Source organism: Watersipora subatra, chromosome 9 (genome assembly GCF_963576615.1).
Source record: "Watersipora subatra chromosome 9, tzWatSuba1.1, whole genome shotgun sequence".
NCBI lineage: Eukaryota > Metazoa > Bryozoa > Gymnolaemata > Cheilostomatida > Watersiporidae > Watersipora > Watersipora subatra.
The window spans coordinates 55970096-55994687 of record NC_088716.1 but is presented as its reverse complement, the minus strand read 5'-3'; the positions used below and the strand labels follow the sequence as shown (position 1 = coordinate 55994687).

General features: G+C 36.9%; 1 protein-coding gene across 1 annotated transcript in view; it reads right to left on the bottom strand.

Annotated features, from left to right (window-relative positions):
• Positions 1-23701, bottom strand: part of LOC137403782 (uncharacterized) — a 29791-nt gene extending 6090 nt beyond the window's left edge. Inside the window, exons 1-13 of the mRNA XM_068089820.1 lie at positions 23510-23701; positions 23229-23332; positions 19390-19470; positions 19204-19304; positions 18562-18630; positions 18244-18365; positions 17477-17662; positions 15030-15198; positions 14060-14155; positions 13845-13951; positions 3047-3127; positions 2746-2849; positions 2043-2114 (exon numbers count right to left, since the gene is read on the bottom strand). Coding sequence (XP_067945921.1) covers positions 2043-2114; positions 2746-2849; positions 3047-3127; positions 13845-13951; positions 14060-14155; positions 15030-15198; positions 17477-17662; positions 18244-18365; positions 18562-18630; positions 19204-19304; positions 19390-19470; positions 23229-23332; positions 23510-23673 — 1456 coding nt within the window. The 5' untranslated portion in view covers positions 23674-23701. The remainder of the gene's footprint in view (positions 1-2042; positions 2115-2745; positions 2850-3046; positions 3128-13844; positions 13952-14059; positions 14156-15029; positions 15199-17476; positions 17663-18243; positions 18366-18561; positions 18631-19203; positions 19305-19389; positions 19471-23228; positions 23333-23509) is intronic.
• Positions 23702-24592: the final 891 nt, after the last annotated feature.

Sequence of the window (24592 nt, the reverse complement as noted above, 5' to 3'; positions counted from 1 at the left end):
TTGTTCAGACGTGCTGTGAACTTAGTGTTTGTTCAGGCGTGCTGTGAACTTAGTGTTTGTTCAGACGTGCTGTGAACTTAGTGTTTGTTCAGGCGTGCTGTGAACTTAGTGTTTGTTCAGGCGTGCTGTGAACTTAGTGTTTGTTCAGGCGTGCTGTGAACTTAGTGTTTGTTTAGGCGTGCTGTGAACTTAGTGTTTGTTCAGACGTGCTGTGAACTTAGTGTTTGTTCAGGCGTGCTGTGAACTTAGTGTTTGTTCAGGCGTGCTGTGAACTTAGTGTTTGTTCAGGCGTGCTGTGAACTTAGTGTTTGTTCAGGCGTGCTGTGAACTTAGTGTTTGTTCAGGCGTGCTGTGAACTTAGTGTTTGTTCAGACGTGCTGTGAACTTAGTGTTTGTTCAGGCGTGCTGTGAACTTAGTGTTTGTTCAGACGTGTTGTGAACTTAGTGTTTGTTCAGGCGTGCTGTGAACTTAGTGTTTGTTCAGGCGTGCTGTGAACTTAGTGTTTGTTCAGGCGTGCTGTGAACTTAGTGTTTGTTCAGGCGTGCTGTGAATATGCCCACTCTTTAAATGGGATTATTCGTCAAGATAGTTTGACATTTTGTCAAAAGACACTTTTAAATTCGCCATGTGTATGCAAATAACATTCAGATTCTGCTTGGGTACCCTCCCATATGTAAAAAGTTTCTTGTAGCTTTTGTGATGATTGAGGTACGCAACAACATGGAAGTAGCTATTTGTAAAGCCGTTTTTACCGTATAGACTTCATACCAAAAAATAGAAAAATATGGCTGTAGTTCTTTTTGATATTTAATGTTCACAGGCTACAGCAGCCGCTTATCTTGTAACGCAAATGTTTAATAAAAGCTAAAAATTTTGTTCTTAACTTCACTCACGACATCTTGCAGTATTTTATAGAGTAATCACCATGTCAATCAATAATTAATAAAAGTGGCATTTTTCTCGTCCACGAAGGGTAAGCTGGAGTTATCTTCTTCATGGAAGAGGACAGCTCCAAGTTAAAGAGTGTGAATATGCCTCGGATCATCGCTAAGCCGGTACCCCACCAAATCAATGTTAAATATTTAGTATGCATGAACCAGAGAAGTATGCGGAGGTAATAAAAAAATAGGCTTACACTATTATTATTCTTTAATAGCTTTACGCTTGGCAGAGTGTTCTGACCCAGAATCCCCAAATAGGTATTGAAGCTCTCTCATGGAAATCCTCAAATTGTGGACTATCTAGGACTTCTAGGTTATACTACTAGCTAGAAATCCTCTATATCAGCAGGAGACTAGCTTTAACTTCAGTGTCAAAAGTAGCAAAAACTTCAGTGTCAAAATTATCTCCACTTGCTGTAGCTGGAGTGCTCGCACAGTTATGATTAATGATACATTATTTGATTGCACAACCTTGTAGGTCTCTCCCTACTTCAACCAGCCATTGCTTCATGAGTCACGCAAGTTTAAAAGCGGAATATTCAAAAATCTGTTAATCATTGGATTAGTTAAAGCTTAACTCGCCGAATCTGACACTTATCTAACACAGAGGTAGTATTGTTGCAGGACAAACTAACAAGACACCTGTTTTCCCTAGACAATCGGCTGAAGTCTTGCTACTGTAGTTTTTATCTATGATGAGCACTGCTATGGAAGACATTAGCTTTCTACGAGTTAATCTTATGGCAAACAGTTTTAAAACAATTTGAGCAAGATGGCTGTAGAACTCAGCTTATCAGAGCACATATAATTATAAAAATACCGTTGCTAAGGAAACCGAACAGCTAGAAAATATCTGAATATTAACACAACTCTTGAACAGTGAGGTTAGAACTTGCTAAGTCTTCAATTCACCCTTGTCTTGCTTTGTTTAGTTTAATTGATCCCTGCAAGTTCTGAGTAGACCTAGTAACATGACAATCCCTTCTAAGAATGTAACATATCAAAATCTAAAATCAAAGTCTGAAGCCCTTTCGGAATCAAAAACCCTCATCATAACCGAGCATCAGCAGTCTGTCCAAATATCAAAACTTGTAACTTACAACTAAAGATGGCTGACAGCTTGCTTGTTTTCAGTTTCTTGCCAAAAGTTAGCAGTCTGTCTCCATATCCTCCTGTAAGAGGCAGACACAAAAATTGAGATAATCTACATACTTCTTAGAAATGCATCAGGAAATGTAAGACAATCAAAGAGGCAGTGAAAAATATGAACAAGAGAGAAATAGGCTGGTAGAGTCTTGTTAAAAAGACTGATTAGTACCATTACTTGCACATTTAGTAGAAAAACATTTTAATATCAAATATTTACAAAGCTAGATGGTATTAACAGCTCTGGGAAAATATTGTTAGCAGATATTAACTGGTGTTAACAAATGGCATTAACAGATCTAATAACAGCTCCGGAGGAGGCCTTATAGATACATAACTGGTCAAAGTGACCAACGAACAGTAGCTTGTCGGTAGGTCTAGAGTTCTCAGCACCACAACTAGTGTAATACTGGTGTAGCCTGAGAGACTTCCTTACAAAATTAAAGGTAACTGCGGGTTGGTTAAACAGCACCCTCGAAGAATAAGATTCTTGCTGTTTATTTCACCCTATCACAAGATGGAGAAACTCAACTCGCTATTTACATGTGAAAACTATTAATTGGTATTATAAAAAAAATCATAATTTCATAAGTTGTAAATTTTCTTGCTTATAAAATGAAGGCTTCACCGTAAAGTGGTGAAGAGACAATATCCAACCATTCATTTTGACGTCCAGGGGGTTGACACTTGCAGCAGCCACCTTTATTAAAACTTCATTAGAAGCTTTTAAAACAGGTTTTGGTCTGTTCTCTTTATGTAGTCTACAAAACATCACTCAAAATTATTATATACTCTATTTTTACCATCTAGTTATGCTCTTTTGTTACCATTTTAGCCACAGGCCTCTTCTATAGTTGTCATTCAGTCATACGTACTCTATAGTTATTATATAACATAGCTCTTTTCTTACCAATGCTGAGACTCACTAGTTTGAGCAAAAGGCAGAAAATTATCTTACAGTGTGTCCCCTTGCTGTCTCATCCAGCAAACATCATCATTGTCAGAGGTTGCCTGATCCATTTCCTGTTTAGATGCACAACTACAATTGATTAATTTGTACAGATACGCACATTCCTTAATAGCACATGATTGCATAGTAATGTAACTTCAATATGCTACTGTATATTATAGACTTACATGCACAGCTCTGATAACCTGGCAAAGTGACAAAAGGAGAATATTATTCTAGCCGACAGCTATCAGTAGGAAATTGATATTGCATTTAGCTGGAGTCGGTACAACCTGGAGGCGTGTTCATGGGTAGTCAAGCGTACAAGTGTGTCACGGCTTGTGGAACTAACTAATAAGACTAAATGAATGACTCTAATTATAGATAATAGATTGCGTAACGTCCGAGAGAAAAACAACGAAGTTAGGAGTTATCCTACACTTCGTTGAATTACTGGACTGGAATTACTTCTTTGAATTACTCAAATTCTATTAATTTACAATTATATAAAATGTATTTGCATGCTAATTTGAAAGTTTTTTTTTTTGAAAAAAAGTTTTTAACAAATATTTATATCAAAACTATAATTGTTCAAAATAAATATTTTAGTATATCAAATATTTGGGTGTATCAAGCAGTATGTAGTAGCTTACAGAGCTGTATAGCTTCACAGTATGTGAAGTTATGTGATGCTTCATAGTAAGTGAAGCTATACGGCTCTGGTCGCTTATACGGGATGTATTTAATGTATATGATTAAAATCACTTAGGAGTTAACTGACCATGCTGCATATTTTATCAGTAAGTACACTTGTATTTGCATACTAGTAGCTATTTGTTGTTCTTCGTCCTAACAACACATTGATATTGAAAAGAGCTTGCAAGAGTGGGGTGGGGACAACCCTTATTTCTAGTCACTGTGCTGGAACCAACGGTGCCGACGATACAACCCGCTGAACTCAACAGGAGGGAGCTGAAACCAACTCACTTGCGTTCTGCTAAACCAAATAGAGTGCACTGAACCCAACACTACTGATGGTACAACCTGCTGAAACCAACAGGAGGGAGCTGAACCCAACTCAGTTGTGCTCTGCTGAAACCAATAGAGTGCGCTGAAACCAACGCTGCCAACGCTACAACCTAAACAGCTAACACTTAGTTGGAACAGAAACTTAGATAATTCCAACACGCAATCATGAACATAAAAAAATTCTTCAAACGAGTGAACAGTTAGTAATAAATTCTAAAAGATTGTTCATTATGTAAAATCTTGATACATGGCGTCTTTTATCTTTTCTAGGTCAACCACTGTCCCAGAAGTCCCTTCTCTATATATATCGGCTACGTCACCTTTTCCATTGATCAGTTCACCATGCTTTTATGCGTAGTGTCCAAAGCCTTTTGCCTCACTCAGAGAGCTCCGACGTCATGAACGATGATGCCACATCAGGAAACTCAAGTGTCCCTCCTGCAAGAGCCTCTTTGCCACTAGAGGGATGTTAGTCCAGCACACGAAAGAAGTGCACCGGTGATCTGTGGCCACACAGACATCGTCCACAAAGCCACTGTGTACCAGTAGACCGAGGGAGACAAGAGCATTTTCTCTGAGGCACCTGCCAAGTGGACACAGGAGACTGGTGTGGCGCCCATCCAACTCGTCTAGGACATTGGCTACTTCAACACGAGAAGTTTCCTCTGGAATAGTCGCCAAGAACCCATGAGATCATCTCGGGCTAGATGAGCTTGACATCCTTGGGACCGATAGTGTCCAAATAGGATAATTCTCTGAAGTTGTTCTTTCCACGGCCTTTTTCAGGGCCACCACTCTTTTCATAGAGTTTGTTCTTTAGAATATCTCACTTGATTTTTAAGTTTACTACAGTGGTTAGCATGAATAATGTGCATGTACATGTACAGTTGCTTATGCGTGTATGTACTGTATAGATAGCTGTCTATACATCCAGTTATCTTAGTTCGGAATATGGATTAGAATGTTATATCAATACACACAGTATACCGCCAGTGTAGGGAAATTTTTATATAAAAACACTCATAGTGAATCCTTTTTCAACATTTTTGGATTCTGTTTAATGTTTACAGATAACTCGAGACTGTAGCCGGATCCTGGTACCAAATTACTGTTTGTATGAAGATAAAGGGACCTCTTGTCTCAAGCTCTTAATCAAACAGTGGCCTGATGTGGTCACTCAAGATTTCCGCCTTATTCAGCTGCCAGAAAGGTTTGGATCCTGTTGCGCAGTATGACACAGAGAGATATGCTCAAGTTCTTAACACGCCTGAGAAACATTATCTGGTGTCAGCTACGAATATTGGACCTTCGAAAAGTAACAGTAAAGTACTTTGACAGTTTGAATCTCACTAATCCTCACAGCACTAAATGGCCCATAGCCAGTAAGTTAAATAAATGAATGCTAACTTAATATACAAAATAACTGCATCAAGTGAGAAGTATTTGTCATTGTTATTATGCTTTAAATAAATTTCAGGCACAGCCCAGTATAATTTCTTGGTTTAGATAACAGGTATCAATCTCTCGGGTTAGGTAACAGGTATCAATCTCTCGGGTTAGGTAACAGGTATCAGTCTCTCGGGTTAGGTAACAGGTATAAATCTCTCGGGTTAGGTAACAGGTATCAATCTCTCGGGTTAGGTAACAGGTATAAATCTCTCGGGTTAGGTAACAGGTATCAATTTCTCGGGTTAGGTAACAAGTATCAATTTCTCGGGTTAGGTAACAGGTATCAATTTCTCGGGTTAGGTAACAGGTGTCAATCTCTCGGGTTAGGCAACAGGTATCAATCTCTCAGGTTAGGTAACAGGTATCAATCTCTCAGGTTAGGTAACAGGTATCAATTTCTCGGGTTAGGTAACAGGTATCCATCTCTCGGGTTAGGTAACAGGTATAAATCTATATAAATCTCGATGTTTGTTGTTGGTCTGTCCAGTTATAGCGATTTCCAGTTTTAGCAATAAAAATCACTTTCTTAGTGGATTTGAATTCGCAACATTCAAATCACAAGTCTACAAACAAGTGCGGGTAACCACATAGCTAAGCCGCTCTTATCATATACTGTGTATACTTTTCGTGATTGCCCATGCCAAATGTGCCCTTTTTTTTATCAACTAATACCTATTATACCTTTGTATTTGTTATTTTTTCGAATTTTTTAAAAATCTGACTTTTTCGTCATTACCTATGTTTTTAATTTGTAATTTTCAAATGTGTCGTTACACTCATATTTCTGGTTTTGGTAAACCTGTAAACGCTGAACAACTTTCACGTGGTCATTTGTATTATCTGGGGTAGGAATTACCTCTCCATTTTTTCTTCGCTTGGTCAAACAAAGTATCAAACATAGACAGTTTGATACCTCAGTTTTGCATTTGTACCAGTATTGAGAGGTACAAGTTTTGTCCATCAAAACTTTGAATACAGCGAGCTTCTTTTGCTTCAGTAATTTTTTATACACACACTTTCCTGTACTCATCGTTTTTTTTCTTAGTTTATTTGAATTGCACACAAACACTTATCATAATGTAAAGTTTAAAAGTTAAAATAGTAAATATTGTATATGGCAAACAAAAGCAAATTTTTTGTGCCAAAATCTTTTAATTACCTGGGCAACGCTGGGCATTTATCTAGTTTGTTTATGTTTTTCATATTTCTCATATTTTTCCCTTTGAAATTTTTACTCTCAGTAAATTGAATGTCACATGAAAGCACAGTTACAGTCAACCGCTACAGTTTGCGTGGAGAAAATGTTTCACACAAAATGATGATCTCCTTGAAGGCTTAGAGAAACATCTAGGCAAGGAGTGGCCCATGGCAGTTGAATCAGTTCAACCACAAAACGGCTTCACCGATCGTGGCCTATTTGCAGTTATGTCCTTGGTTGAAACCTCATTTGGAACTAACTTCCGCAAAACAGCATTCGATCATCAGGAACTTCGAGCACATGTTGTGATCGCCTCCAGCAGGGTATATGGACACAGTTCTCTCTATTAAAACTGCCATCGAAGGTCAGACAGACCAGGGCCCACACCGTCCGTGACAAGACAAGAATTCATTGATACAACCACACGATTAATCACAACGATTTGTTGCCTACATCAACAAACCTTTTGGTATAAATAGCAAAATTCAAAAAACGCACCTGGGGTTGTTCACAAAATACACCGCAAAACCTCCGCTAAGCGGTTTTCTGCTTGCTGGGGGCTGTTTCAATTGGACTTTCCGCTCTTTAAAAATTTTGCATACACAATGCATTGGTTTGCAGAAAAGTTAATGACTGGTCTTGAGGTGCCGCTATCGGTTTTAGTGTTGTGGGAAATGAGAAAATAGCGGGATATTTTCAATTATTGAAACACTCCTTTTTCCAGGCAACATTTTATTATTCACAGTAAATGGTCATATCAGAAAATATTTTGATGATAATCAAGGAATATTTATACTTGGATTTCCATACTTTCTGTTAACAAGCTATGTTCATTTTAGCTATCCTGCGCATGCCAAAGGTCTCATGACAACATCAATTTGGATGCTCCTGGTGGAAAGATGGTCTTGTGTGACAGTTGTGACGAGTGGTTTCGTTGCCGGTGCACCATTATGAAACCCACAGATGTTGATCCTTTTACTGGTGCTGTGGATTAGTAATGGCAATGTAGAAGGTGTGACCTTCTAGGTTAGGCTTCTCTTTATTTACACACATGATGAGAGATTTACATTATGGCATATGTGTAAAGATGTATAAGCTTGTTCTATATAGTCATGGTGAAGTTATAAACTGTTTGTATCAACAGATATTGTTTGTTTATATTTCGTAACATCTCAGTTGTATGATGAAGAAAGTGCTTTTTCTGTGACTGCAAGCCATCAGTGTAGTATTTTTAATGTTTTTTAGTATTATTATATATGTACATGTTGAGAGATGTTCGAATACAGTACATTTCCACCATACGGCTTTAATTTGTTCCAGCGTTGGCAGCGTAAGGCGGACATGGCATTAGAGTGGTATAAAAACCTATAATAATTATCTAATGCAAACGCACTTTTTATAGATGCTTTTTTTAGCATATGAGAAGGTGTTTAGGCGCTCAGGTTCTGTTCTTTCTGTTGCAGAGGGTTAGCAATTGAGTGGACTTGATCTAATTACGTCATGGGAGTGCACTGATTAGAAATGATAACAAACTCCAGTTGTTTTGGTTGTGTCTGGTAAGTCTAATTTTTTAATCGCTTTCTGGCACGTCAATTGATGTCTCTTCTCATGGATTACTTCCACTGAAGGTTTCTGATCCACTTGTGGATGGGTAAATGAAGACTGTCTTTCCTGTTGGTCCTCTGATGTAGTAGGTGTTTTTTGCTCATTGTAAATTTGCGTATCTCTCCGGTGGTTTAGGCGTTTCTCCATTATGCTATTTGCTTTTGCTAATACTTCTATGGAACATGGTAATCCATCTCAGCATAACTTTAAAATGCTGTGCCATATAAAAATTACCTAGTGAAAATACAGTTTGGAAATATTATGTTCAATAGTGCATGCAACAGTGGAGAATGGACAACGAAAAACTGTTTTATATATTTGAATTAAAAAAATGTCCCGTTGGTGAAAATCAGGAATGTATCAAGAATATAGCCATGCTATTTTAGTGCGTTCAACTAAGTTTGAGACTCAAAAATCATAAATCAATTGTTTGGCTCGATGCTTTATCTTGATTTTTCTGGTTAAAGAGTTTCATTCTGGTCAACAGAGACAAAAAACAAAGAATATTCCCAAATTTTCACTTTAATCAAAACCATCATTTGCTACACAAACATAACTAATCACAATGTATTAGACAAAAATGTATAATCGCCAAAAATAACCATCGCTGTAACAGGTACACATAACTGTGCGATTGTAAATGCGAATACATTATGGCCATAATGAAGAAAAGACCAGCTGTCTGCATCTAAAGTCTATCATTCGCAAACCATGAAACATGTTCAAATCGCAAAAGACATGCAGTAAAGTTGATGACTCTTCATTTTCTTAAGATGACAAGAAAATATATTCAAACCATGCTTTGTATTACTTTTAAAGTATAACAAATACAAAACAGATGTAATGCGATGTTTTATAGTGTCGTTAAACTGAGCATAAATTTCAACTAGAAAAGTGAACTGTTGAGGCTGTGTTCGTTATGTTATTGTGCAGCACCATTTTACTTGACATGCAGTAAAACCAAATCACCAATTGCTGTAAACTATTGCAACACAGGGCTGTGTATGTAAGTCAAATACAAGATGTCACAGTGTTACTATATAGCTCAGTTAATAATTACAGTTTACATGGGAAAGGCACAACAATAAATTTAAGCTATTGTAGTAATATTAATAAATGACTTCTAGGATCAAGAGGGCATACAGCTGGTAGTTAAGTTTACATTGTGTTTACATAATGTAATGTATAGCAGTACAAAACTAACCAAGCTTGGTGAACTTGGGTGGGCAGTCTTGTCTCATCATTATTATCATCACAGCTCATATTTAGACACTTTTGATTTCCATCTCATTGTGTCACAATTAACTCTTACTGCCTAAGAATATTTACACTACTGCAACTGATGTTCACATACTTAATCAACAAACCTACTACCTAAAAGGAGGTAGCTATACGCTCATTCAACGGAATGCTTGTTGCGAGTTGACAATACATTTTCTGTCACTATGTCTTGTTGAACACCCGATATGAAACATGCAGTTTGTAGTGATGACCATCTCATGAGTGACGGCAAAGACAAAGATTTTAGGCATTGATTTAAGTATGTATTAAGAAAATTTAACATTTTGCAAAATTCCTCCAAATCTTCACATAAAAGTATTGCCTAGCTAAAAAAATCTTTGTTAGTACTTTCTGATGTGTTAATCAGCTCACGCTTGCCGAGACCAATAACCAGGCAATAAACCCGATCCAACTAGTAGATCGAGATTCAGACATGGTTAGGATTATTTTAGCTAATTATCGAAACCATTTATATCTGAACATGCTTTCTAAGCCCTCTCTTGAGCCGGTAGTTTTTAAATGAAATAAAGGGTTGTGGCCACCCACCCAAGTCTACTAATGTCTACTAAGTCTATTCTTAATGTTTCAGACCAACTGCAATGGTCCTAGCCGGCGGCTGGCCAGCTGGCCATTGATGAGACTTGATACAATTGATTTCAATATGTGGAATTACCACACAATAGTTTGCGTAAAAGTAGGACTTGTTCAAATTTATATCAGAAATATTAAAATCTGAAACTAAGATTAAGGACATAGTTGTGAGTCGATTTGAATCAAAATGTTATATTCTTTAGACCTTTTTACTCTTTTCATTAGTGGCAAGTAACAGTTTGTTCCGCTTTGCTATAATGAAGGTGAGCTAAAACTACACGCAAGGCGACTAGCATGCCTTTTATAAATAGCTAGCGTTAATTGGTAAATTTTTCATTTTGTGGAGCTTGGAAAGTTTTGAATGCACCTATGTGAATTATATGAAGTACTCTAAAGTGTTTAAATTGAAACTATACAAGCTTGAGAAAAGACAATCATTTATTGATTCAATTAAAATTTTAGGTGAAATCTAATATGGAATAAATGTGTAGCAACCAGTTTCAATGTACGGAAAACAATTTTGGCCATTTTATGATGGTAGAAGAGACTAAGGAAAATTGACATCAACATTGTATCTGATCTGGTTACTTATAAAACTATTATCATCGTGCAATCTTTGGTACCCTAGCACTGAAGAAACAGCAAAGGCGCTATTTTAAGTGCTCCATAAAAAATTGCTGTGCAAGGGACTCGAACTCATGACATTCAGCTTTAGATACCGATACCCTACCAACTGCCATCAATATTTGTAGAATAATCATTACTATAATAAAAATGGTGTTCCATGACATTAAGAAGGTTGACCGCCATCCGGACATGCTGAAAGAAATTCCAGGCAACATCAGGCTTACTACCAGTACATGTATTATTATATAATTTGTTATTATATAATTGTGTACAATAATAGTATATAATTGCTTAAACAAGTGTCAGTATGAAAACATGGACAGGTCAACTCATGAAATTCTGCGTTTTTCTATGAGGATATTGTACAACTTTACCTGAAACCAAACTTGTTTACGATAACAGTTTTAAAAGTTCAATTGAACATCACAGTTTTCTTCAATGTCAATTTGTCTTAATTAGTCTATATTTGGTAAAGTTTGCAAAATTTTCTTTTGTGATATGAGTTTGAGTTCTTTTTGTAAAATTTTGCAATGAAAAGCTTGACATACTGATGTGTGTAAAAGTCCATTGAAAATAATTAATAAGAATTTTCAACTGCACGCTATATCAAACAGAAATATAGCAAATAAATTTTAATTCCTCATGATACACTATTTTGTAGACAGTGCCATGATGAACTGACAGCAGATGAAATTCTGGTAGGCTAGAGTCTCAAGGCAATTCATCTCCGAGCATCCGACTGGTTATCCATCACTATACAGTGGAGCCATGACATACAGAGTTAGTTCTTTTTAAGATTTTTGTATGTTAAAATCACGGCAAGGCGGATAAAATATTCTCATACCAATACACCACCGTTCGCGGCACTTGTTTCATAACCGAAAACTTATGATAGCCTATGATAAATATTACAGATAATTACACCTAGCAGTAAAACAAATATATTATTTAAGAGAGATGTAAAGAAAATAAATAAACAAGGAAGTGGTCAATAGAAAAAATAGTTTTGTTGTTACTGCACCTTTAGGGCCAACGAGTAGATGTGTATCTACGCCTATAGGTATATGCAAAAGTAGTGATAAATATAAGCAGTTTAACCTACCCAAATTAAATTAATTCAGTCAATCTACATGTATTTAATTGTTAGATTTTATGTTTTCTCTTAAACTTGCACCATCTTCACATCTACCTACTGAACTTGGTTGCTGGTACAAACATCAGATGAGCTAAGCTGAAAATCAGGTCAGGTGCAGTCAAATTTTTGTTTAAATTATGTGAGTTGTAAAACAAACTATCCATATGTAGAATTTCCAGTGTACTGACATCTGGTGGCATGGATCAACTCACACAATTCCTGACACATATCAGCAGTTGCATGCATGAGAAGTTATGTCCACAATACGAGACCCAGAACTGACATTGTTAGGTTTTATTATTTGAAGTCATCCCGACTTAATGGGAACATGCGGTGTGCTGTGATCTTTGCGATCAGCCAAGTTACATCACAATCATCTATGTTACATTAAATGTCTCTTTGCAGTACGCCACGTCTTTTGCGGTATGCAATGGCTTTGTAATAATTCTTCCTTTGCTTCCTTATATTGACACACTAGAATTAAACCCCGTGGCAGCTATATTCAAGGTTTAGTTCTGAAGACTCACTCCAGATTACAAGATTTTAGATGGTTGTCTAGAGAGCTTGATTCCTTTGGTAACTCCTTAGATGATGTTACAGCACTGAATGTTTTCTATTGTACGACTAGCATCTTGATATGTTAAACACTTTGGTTTTTATTACTGGAAGCTTGCTGCAGCGTAACTCGCTTTACATTTTCTAGAATAAGTTGGACCTGGAAGTGTGATCACCATCGTTGTCCATACAGTGCTGCTACTACTAAGGTACAAAAATGTCAACACAAAAATCTAAAGGAACACATACTTGTATGACGATGATTTTATACATTTACATTACTTTTAATTTTTCTCTTACTTTACTAGTGATGCAAAAAGAAAACTTCATGAAACCGATATTTTCTTGCTAATACCAAAAACAAAACAGTTAAAAATTTATTTAGGTGTTAACAGTTTTTGTTATTAGCTGGTCATGCAGATTCTTTATAGTGTTACCTTGGTTTATGCTATACCAAATCATAATGGTTGCATTGATAGGATGGACAAACGTCATATCATCATTATTATGCTTACAAAACCACTTAGATTTTGGCATAAAATTGCCTAGACAGCGTTTTTATTTCAAAAAGGCAGAATGAAATTGCCTGATAGTAGATCAAAAGCATTATGTACACCCACTAGCCGATGCCTGGCATTGCACGGGTAATAAAAATGTCTTTGCATAGAAAATCCATTTTTAATTGGCTAAGTTTATTTACCCAATGAATTTGAGTAACTTGAACTAGTCTAAATCTTTACTATAATAAGAGCCGTGTCCATCTCTCTGAAGTCAGCGTTGGGAAAAAGGTTGCATCAAAATCTCTCACACAATCATGATCTTCATGCATACTAACTAAAGCGTGTTATTTTAGCGAATCGGCATTAAAGATTGGCAGGTGAAATAATATGATGTGCACAATTATTCCATAGTATGGTCTATAATGGATAGTACGCCTGTCTGTAAGAAGTTCCGTGTTCGATTCCAGTATGAAGTGACTTTTGTACCTATAACTTACGTACCTTTCGTACCTATAACTTTATTGCTATAACTGGACATTTGATGGACAGATGACAAACAAACACTGAGAGTTATATATAAATATAAATTAAATCAATTTGAAATGTTCGCCAAACAAAGATGCACTTTACATTAAGTCAAAGAACAGGGAGGGACTGCTTACAACAATCTGACAAAAAAACACGCGAGAAGCAAATATAGCTCTCAGCAACGTAAATAAGAGATTTTCACTGCCCAAAAATATCTTGAACTTTATGAAATATAAAGTAAAGAAACAAGGATCTGATAAATGATCGAGTGATGACGGTGGTAGAGGCAAAATCTGATGATGCAGCTACCTGTCCATATCAATGACGACCTTTCCACGACCTCTACCTTGCTCAACTTTATCATAAGCAGCAGGCACATCAGCAAAAGAGAACACTTCGTCAACAAGGGGCTTAATCTGTCAAAAACCAACATTATGAAAAAATCTTATGATTTGGGTACTCACCTAACGCATCTCTAAGGCACTACAAGACAGTCAGCAGTATTGACATGCGTATAAACCTACCTTACCCTCCTCTATCAGAGCAGATATGTCTTCCAGGGCAGCGGTGCTGGGCATAAAGAAAATCCAGCTGTAGTAGACGCCATGGTTGAACAATGCCTACAGTAAAAGCTCAATATAAATGGCAGTGCAGAGCAAACACATGCATGATCCTATAAGAGCCTATGGAACATGTTCAGTATACTGGAGCATTATCTCACAAACTACTCTGCTGCAAAGAATTGATTGAAATTGTACACCCACTGATTCCAGTTTACTCAGCGCAAGTCTATCAGTTTCAGAAGCAAAGTAGTGGCCGGTAGAAGCTGTTAGCTTGTGACATATCCACATTAACAGATAATATACCGTATGCTTGCATGAGCTGCTAACATGGCAGCATGCCCTATCAGCAGTTAACATGTCTATATGAGCATGCAACATACTCATGTCAGCAGTCACTGTCCACATAGTAGTGAAATTCCCATATAAGAAGTTAGCAAGTCCATATCAGTAGATAACATGTTCTTATCACCGGATAACATGTTCACATACATGGATAACATACCCATATCAGCTGATAACACATCTAAATCAATAGACAACATTACTATCTCCATCACCATTATTTTACACGAGCTGGTAACTTAACCAAAAAACAAAAGCTTGTAAATTTATCATATTTTCTTATTAAAAGCGCTGACTCGTGACTAAAGATGTAGCTCATTTATCAGCCGTTATGAAAACATTTGGAGTTGATAAATTTTTCTCCATTTAGCGAATATGATTTTGAAGAATACTCGTCCCCATTTATTAACACTATTAATTTTTGAATTAACAAAAAACTTGTTTGCACATAATTGTTTCACTAATACTCGTACCATCGCAGTGACTTAGTGTGTTCATAAGAAAACAAAACCTCTTTAAGCTGAAACTGTCAATTAAGCATGTCCTTGCACATACGCCCATAGACAGTTGACAACTTTTGCACAAGTACCTGGACTGCCTTCTCAGTGTACTGGGCAGCAGCAGACGCCCCGCCTAGTAAGAGACCATGGTTATCCGTAGACTGTAACACCGGTGAGACAGCGGTCAAGAACCAACCCTGTGGCTTCACAAAACTAAGTGCTGTCTCGTCTCCAGCAAAATCAAAAGCTGCATCAAACCTGCTTCAAGCAATACATGTGGATTGGCAAGTAATAGTGACAAAAGCATAGTTGTGCTCATTGTAGCCTCTGCACCTGTATCTGTACTAACATAGAGCAGTGTATGTTCTATAAACAAGTCATACACTAGCATGAATATAAATACACTTCTTCTGTGTCCTGAATAGAGCAAATTTAAAAAGTGGTGATATACTAATACAGTGTACCCTCGAGATACGATTACCCTGATATACGATTTTTTCACCTTACAAAGTCAAACATTGTGAGATCTTCACCTCGCTATACAAATTTTATTTCACCATACGATTGTGAGAAAAGTTTCGCCCGAGTTAAAATTTGGCGGTCGGTGTGCTCATAACGCACGTCGAAATAAAAAAAGACACCGAAACATAGTGTGCCGAAAACATTTTCAGAACGTTTAGAAGAGACACGATGATCGACTTCTCTCATGTCAGAATTCCGCGTGGAAAATTTCGTGTACAATACTCAAGGCAGAGGAAATATTCATTTGTAGCGTTATAATATCTTTTACTAAAAACTTTTAGTCAGCATACGTATATATAACTATGAGTATCTACATTTAATTCGTTAGCTATGGAATCTGAGACTGATACAAAATGAAGGAAAAATGATTTCTATGTCAACAAAGTTGGATGCTGTAAATAAGAAGAAGGCACCCGTATTATTAACATTGTCAAGGAATATGATCGCAACCAATCAGCATTTGCAATTATTATTAAAACAAGAACTCCATTAAAGCAAGCACAAGAAGAAGCTTACGACTGAAGATTTGAAGGAGTTAGAAGGCCATGCGCGTGATCAGCATTCAAAAGGAGCAACCAATTAGTAAGGGCGAGGAGGTAGAAGATACAGAAAACCCCCACATTGGCAGAAATATTTCAAGAGTTTAATTTACTGATGTGGAATGGTACATTAAAACAATACATGTATAATATATATTATTTATCTCATATTTTATTCATTTTATTTGTTTCCTTTTGATTTTATGTTTTATTTTCTTGTTTAACCATGTCTTTGCAGATGGGCTTGTTATCTCCTATGTGAATACAATTCATCGTATGTATGTAACTCATATAACTAGCTACTCAAGATAGTTAATGCATTCACATTACTTTCTGAAACTTGTTAAAGCCTTGTCCTCTAGTGTATAAATACGTACAAACTTTGAACGTATAGTTACATTGATTCTTGTGCACGTTTCATACAAGAAAAACTACTGTAGCACCTTCTCTGGATCCTTCTACAAGCGTTAGCTAGTTAGCAGTTTTCTGCATTGCACTAGAATTTTTTCTTTTGAATCAGAAGAAAAATTGGACAGGACTAGACAACTTTCTTTCGCCTGCTAAAAATTCCATTTCATTACGTATTAAATCAACCTTCAAGTGTACAGCAACATAATTAACATTGATACGTTTTTACCTCCTCTCTGCTTTATTCGCTACATGTACCAGCTAAATTCACGTTACTCCAAAGGTATGTACGTCCTGTGCAATAGTAAATAAAATTTCATTTTTCTTTTTGGTAGCCATTAAATGGTCAGGTGTGTGAGAGGCCGCTTTTGATAACTGCATCGCTCGGCCTTTCTTATTGAATTCTGGTTGAAAAAGGTTTCAACCAGACACGCTAAATTTTATAATGAAAGTGAAGACAGAAACTTATGAAGAATAAAATTTCGTAATAATAAGTTGAAATTCAGTAAACTAATTCAAAATACATACTAAAACATAAATTAATATACTATTTCGTTACTAATTTTCAATATGTACCGCATTTTTATAAAATTTTGGACGATTTTTACCTTGCATTTTTCCATTGTATAATTACAATGGTTTCTATACCCCGACATACGATTTTTTCGCCATACGTTGCCAGCCTTGGAACGGATTAACATCGTATCTCGAGGGTGCACTGTATTGCTATACTGTACTAGGACCAGATGTCAGAATAGTGATGCTACAGGTAAATGATAGACCATGAGGCCTGAGAGTAGGAGAAACTTGTTTTATTGAGCTGCTAGTGCCCCTAACCTGCTGAATCCACATTCCTACAGTATACATGCATCTTTATGCTATCTCTACGAAACTAAAAATGGGAGACTAGATTTCTATGGCAAAAATGTGATGGTTAAATATAAAGCTTTTTCTCCCATAGTATGGTCTTGACTTGTAACAAATTTACATGAACAATATAAAGGCAAGAAAATTTTAACTGGTATTCATGTAACTGTAGTTTTTACAGATAATAGCTTTCGACTCACCCTGCAACCTTCGACAGCTGCTGTTGGTAGTCATCTGACTTGTAGTTTAGGATGTGATCCGGGTTGAACTTGTCGATGACCTTTCCAGCTTCTTTGGATACAGAAACTGTGACCTCACATCCAATAGCTTTTAGGTACTGAAGGGCAAAGGAACCGACCCCTCCGGCTGCAGCATTCAGATGCACTCTAGAAAAGCTGAGAGTTGTCAAATGTAAAAAACATGTTAAAAACTTTGCATTATATATAAACTAAGCGAAGGCCCCACGTTGCATGGGTATTAAAACAGCTTATAAATAGTGACAGGTAATGTAGTTGCCTGTCACTTGCCATTAGTCTGGCACATTGCCAATGGCTAATCTAAGTAAGCTAGTATCCCTATTGATAAAATTAGCAATAAGAGCTGTGAGAGCACGCTTTAGTGATGTTGGGGCATAACACATAGTGCCATGTGTTTTTTAACCTAGATAACGACTCATATCGCCCAATGAATCAAATCAACCAATGCATCTCGCATAGCTCAATGGGTTAGTTTATTGCCTGGTGAACAGGAGGTTCCGAATCTTCTGCGATACGGATTTGTCATTGCTAGACACTAATCAGCTATAGCTGGAAAGACCGAACGACAAGCTTTGAGATTCATATATATACATAACCAGATTGACTTACACTTATATTGAGTTGCGAATTTATCACTGCGGCCACGACAGGTTGATTTCCTGCTAGCAGTGACTAAATACATTATCCAAGTAACTGTATATTTAAATCACCTCATTTTCGCTCTGCTTCTGGCGCAAGCCGAAATGCAGTTGTATCCAGAAAGAAAGGTCAAGGCAGCATATGGAACACTCGCTGCTTCTACATGAGAAAGATTGGATGGCTTCTTGCAAACCTAAAAGACAGCAATTACTGGTATGTTATTTATGTATCCTTCTTTCACAGAATCCATGTGGCACTGAATTTTCAAAGCCAAGTGCCATTGCTGGCATGCCAAGCAGTAAATGCCTCATGAAAGCTAACATACAGTCTTTAAGTATTGCAGCAGCTATGCTAAAGCAATAAACGAGTTCTGAAATAAAAATACTTACATCATCCGGGGTAGCAATAGTATACTGGGCATGAGAACCATTCACAGTAGGGCTAGTAGCTCCGTACACCTGCAGTGTATGACATCAAGTATTGCCAATGTCTATTCTCTTTGACCTTGATATTTCAATTTTATTATTATCCACCTACTGCGAGTAATAACTGGTCACTGTTGTAATCTGATGGAAATATAATTGAGTTAACGTATTACTATGAAGTTAGCAGTTTAAGAAAGATAGCCCCATGGCAAACCTATGACCCGTCAAACTTGTAATTATACAAACTGCGAGTGTTGAATATAAACAGAGGAAGTCTGTGATCCCACCAGTGATTCTAACAAATAAGCACCAGCCAAGAGCCTAGCGAATTCCAGGATTTTTTCCATTTTTTATCAGACAGCACACGGGCGAGTGTTTTAGACGCTGGTTCTCAGGTAGCAGATGGAGTTTTGAGACCAAATATTCTTAGTGACCTAGCGCATGGCACGGAGCATGTCTGCGAAGTTTATGTAAAACAAGGCAAAAATGAAGAAGTATAGTGTTTACACGAACATAAAACATACAATAACGAAATGGGATTTATTAACATAGAATTAAATGGCAAACATTTTAAGAATTATAGTGAAACATTTGTCAAATTCTTACCTCGTCGCCAGGTTTAAATCTGTGTACATTTTTTCCAACTGCCTCGACGATACCAGAAAAGTCCCTTCCCAGAATACTCACTTCATTGTCTCCACTTGAGCCTGGCAAGCAGCAGTACAATCCAATGCAAGTAGTACCCAGAGATTCATACAAGTATCGGGAGAGCCGAAAAATAGGAGCACTCACCTGAACAGAAGGCAGATAGACTGAGTGTCTGAGCTGCCTTGGTCTGTTGATACAGCGTAAGAACTTTATCTCCATACCAATCTACAGAAGTACCAATATTTAAAAAGATTGATAGGTAATTAAACAAAAAACCTAAAAATTGTGTGTTAAAAGCTTGTGAGTAGTAGGCCATATATAATATATAAAACAACCATCAGCCATAAATATTTATTTGCATATACCGAAGGGTAGCGGATAGACTGACAAAAACAGCATGTGAAATAACAGTAAGTAAAATGGTCAATTGATAATTCTAGCTAAAATGCATAATAAGACTGCAGCAGACACTGGCAATAGTAACACAATGAGACTGAAAAGTCAGCTGTATTTGGTTCAGTCCTGTTGCTGAAATTAAGTACGATTGCATCATTCATATTATATTTAGTATTTTTTGTCAGCAAGGTGAACAACGTAACCTCCATGAATTAACGTAACCTCAGTGAAATGATGCCATTTCCTGTCTAATTCACAACCAAAAACTATAAAGTTCTCACATGATAAAAAACTTTGACAACTAGATTTTATTGCTAAATTGTAATGTGTTAGAGTGAAACAGGTTTTTAGGGAAACTGGACTGTTATTAATTATTTCGGCAGGTGTTGCTAGATGTAAAATCTGGTGTCCAAAGTATCCATTTTTTGTAGCAAAAATGACTATTTATAGTGTTCAACATGAAAAAGAATTGGCTGCTATATCTTCACTTAAAGCAGCTATACATAGTGCATTGCTTAACCTTCTAGTATGTGTATACAATAGGGTATGTTTCACTTTCCCACCCCTTTTGGAATGGCTACTGAAACTCAGTATGGAGAACTGGGAGTTTGATTACTCGCCACCCAATCTTCGTCTTTCCTAGCTGTTCTTCTCCAACTGTATATTATCCAGTGTTACAAAAAGTTAGTTACGCCACATCTAATGGGCTGGTGTTACTGCATCCATTGCTACGATGGTTACTGGTAAAACTTATGTTCTCATATTCCAGCATATTTTTATCTCTTCTTACAGAGGCCGGTATTTTTCCGTTGTCTCCTTTTTCGTGCTGGCAATATTAGTCATTTGAAACCATTGTCCATTATTTGTACTGGACCATAACGATCCATCCATCTGCTTTATCAATTCCTACAATTGATATCACCAGCACAGGTCTATTTATTGTGACGCAGAAACAATAGTGAACCTTCTTAGTGTGGTAGTTTTCAATCATTTTGTCAGAAATTTCCTACTAATTCTGCGAATGATTCAGGTCATGGTGAATTATGCACACCAGTACGCCATAACTGCTAGTGTTGTGTCATACGGTGTACGCAGAACCTGCTGTTCACTGACGATATGCTGGATGATTAAAGTGGCATCCCTGCGCAGTCTGCATTGAGGGTCATCCCTAGCGTGATAGACCTGCGCTTGGAGCTGCCCGATAGGCAGCACCTGGTTTGAGCAACCAAGAGTATTGATTCAGTATTGGCTTTCAAAATAAAATTGCTCAGCCACTGGTATGTTTGCTGAAGATCCCTAATCTTTGACAGCTGCTGATAATACTAGACATGCATAAACTTAAATTAAACTAATTAATTAAACTAATTAAATAATCTAAATTAATAAGCATAAACTAATTAATAATATCTCTTTTTGTGAATGGTATCTTCGTATTAACAACATAGTGGCATTCAGTTAGCATCTTATCCCAGCTTGCCATCGAGGCCTTGCAAGATCTCAGACTTTGTTTTTCACTTCTAACAATTCTCTTCCACACTTATGAAGCCACTTCTCGACATTTTCTACTCTTATATAATCAATTAACACTTGACTCAAAATCCCCATGATTGATTACTAGCTTTTTACATGGTTGCTAGATTTGCTTCCTTGATTGCATCCTTTGTTCATGTTTGGATGCCAGCTGGATACCTCACTACAGGTGATAATGGATGAGTTAATGACTTTGACCTGGTGGTTTGCACTAGAGAGATGTTAGAGACGCCAGTGATAGATCGGTGTTTTCTAGTAGCTGGGAGCTTAAAGACTTATAGTGGCTCTGAAACTTCTGCTGAAAAGCTTGTGTATTAAGTGAAGGCTTTTTGATAGGCCTCAGAGTCATAGTTCGTATGACACCAAGTAACACCCAAATGCCTGTACATGTATCTTTCTTTTATATCCGTGATGGTACATGTAAGCAAATCGAGACCATCTGTCTTGACCATATAACCTTATTTCTGGAATTAATCTACCATACTTTTCAATGTCATAGATCATACCAATGTCATTGCTGAAGATGTTTGTAAGATGTATTAATGAATCTATATTATTGGGATTGACAGTAGACAACCTGAAGAACTGAGTCATATGCCTTCTTGCAAACAGCCCACACCATTGCCAGATTTGTATGTCTTCCTTACGGTAGACTGTACGATGAAAGATCATCCAGTCTACCATAAAATGGCGCTATGAATAAATAATAAAGGGGTTGATTGTAACACCTAAGCACATTGCGTGTACATGACCTTTACATAGTGTACTTTCAGTTAGCCAACAATGACTCCCAATATTAGCCTCGAGGTAATATAGGGAGCCTTTCATCACAAGCAAAGGTCACCCTTTCGTTAACCATTCTGAATGATCACTTTGCTCAACATGACATCTCATCTGACTTGTCATTCTGATATGCAGTGAACTTAGCTGCTTTAGCTGAAACACTTGAATCATGTAGCAGTCCACAAGCCAGAAGCATTGAAACCCAGAAGCAGTCCAGATATTTATTTTTTGCACCCTGTTCTTGATGTTTATATCACTGATATGTGCTGCTTGTTATTGAGCCCTTTCCATCAACCAGCGCTGAGTTTATGAGTAGTTTTTTTTCCAAAACATAGCAGCACTCTTTTGGAGTAACTATGGTGTAGGATTTTTCTTGAGCAACGAGTAAAGTCTGGATGAATTGCGAAGAAGTATTTTGTTATTCGTTTTTTTGCATATTTTAGATTAGCGGACAGTGTTACTGTTCGACATGCTCCAGAAAGTATTTCGTCGCTTTATCTTTTGAACGCCAATAATTGTGGGGTAGGTCCTGATTGGGTTCTGCTGGTACCTCATTGTAAGATTAATGATGCTTGATGCCTCACATGGTGACAGTTTAACACTCATCTCCTCTAAGTGTGTAGCAGCTGTATTGTATATCATTGCGTTGGTCTCAGCCAGATAGGAGGCTCTGAAGGACTTGAGTGATAGATTGGTGTTTTTTAGCAATAGATTAGTGACAACCTTGCTCAGTCTTTCTCATGTAACCTGTTATTGTAATCTGTAGCAGCTAGGAGCTTAAAGACTACCTTACATTTTTCACTATTTTGGAGAGCATGTGAGGCTAAACGAACACTTTCTACACAGGTGTGGATACACTTGATGACACAGTGCCATTTTCAGAACCACCTTTGACATGTTTAAATGGAAGTAGTTCTACTTGTCACCTGATCTCTTTTATCTATGTCTTTGAAAGTAGCTACCACTTCACAACATTATTTATTTAAACAGCAAACTGTTTTGTAGTTGGAGGTAGTGCAGGGAGTAACCCGACCCACAATTATATATAAGCATTAGAAATAAGATTTCATGAGACAAATGACCCCACATACAAATGTCAGTAGAATCCAACAGCTAAAAAAAGCTATTTCTTAATTGACGTGCAAAATATCAAGAAAAAAAATGTAACGCTCCAAATAGGAGTTTAGAGTGGCAGTTTAAGTAATTAAAAAAATTCGAAAACAACTAGCAAAAGTAGCCGTCGCTGAAACTATTTACCATGCAAAGTGACCTACTTGTCATGGCAACGTCCATAGGGTTAACGCTTGCAGCCTTGACTTTGACAAGAATGTCATAAGGGCCAGTGATATAAGGTTTGCGCGTCTCTTCCATCAATAACCTAACATAACACAGAGACTTGCTGGTAATAGAGATGAGTTGTACATCATAAGTAATATTAAACCATACTGTCCCTTCTCTCAAATAATGAACTAGACAAGTTCAAGGAGAATATCTGTGACAGTAAATTCTCATCATCAGCAGATCGACATGCCGTGTTTAAAAAACTCTAAAATACCTTGGCGATGAGCGCTGACGCACCCAACAAGAATGTTCCCACAAGGGAGCTTCTCCTAGCGCTGTTTTAGCCATGCGATGCACAGAATGGTGAATAAAACATTTTGCTGGTCGACGTTGCAGCTCCTGACAACCAGAACAGCTCAGGAGGCGTGAGCTAAGCATCTTACAAAATTTGCCTGAATTAGCACCTTTCTCCTGTAAAAGGAATTATTATACAGCAGTTTAAAATTTTGGGGTTATCACAGAAATCTTTGAATACAACCTGGTGACAAGTGCCAAGGAATGGTGGACAACAGTAATTTTAATGTGATCAACACTGTCGTTTGACAAGGAATGGTACTGGTAAAATTAGATACTACATAACCAGCCAGTTGTATTTCGCATTACATGCGAAAGATCTTCAAATGGAGTGCAGCTTTTGTTTGATATCGGCTACGAATTATTAAAATCTAGGACAAGTGAGCAAAGTTCAGTTGTGAACACAGAAGAGGACAACTTGAGACACGCTGTTAAAGCTTGAAATAGGCTACAACTGAGTTCTAAAAAGGCTTATTAGATATTAATGATATATATACATGAATATATATATATATACATGTAAGAAAATCAATGCTTTTATTTATATATATATATATACACATATATATACACATATATATATATACAAATTTGTGTACATATGTATATATACACATACATATATTATATATATGTATATAGCACTGATGATGCTCCCTTACTTCGATTTGGTTGAACACTCTGTGAGAGGTGCGACCCTACTAGCCTTAATGCAAAGCTCATCACATTTGTGATTTGAGCACTCTAGTATCAGCACATTAACTTTCTTCAAGTCTGTGAGGCAACTTAGTTGTTTCATGGCAGGAAGTCAACTCTCATTGGCAATGGGATTTGTCTCCCTTGCCTGCTCTGAGCTGTACTGATGAGGCTTCAATAGCCGAAATAGTACTGTCTGTAGCATGAGTAAATATTATATATATATACATATATACATAATATATATACAATATACATGTATATAATATATATCAATTATATATAATATATATTAATAATATATAAT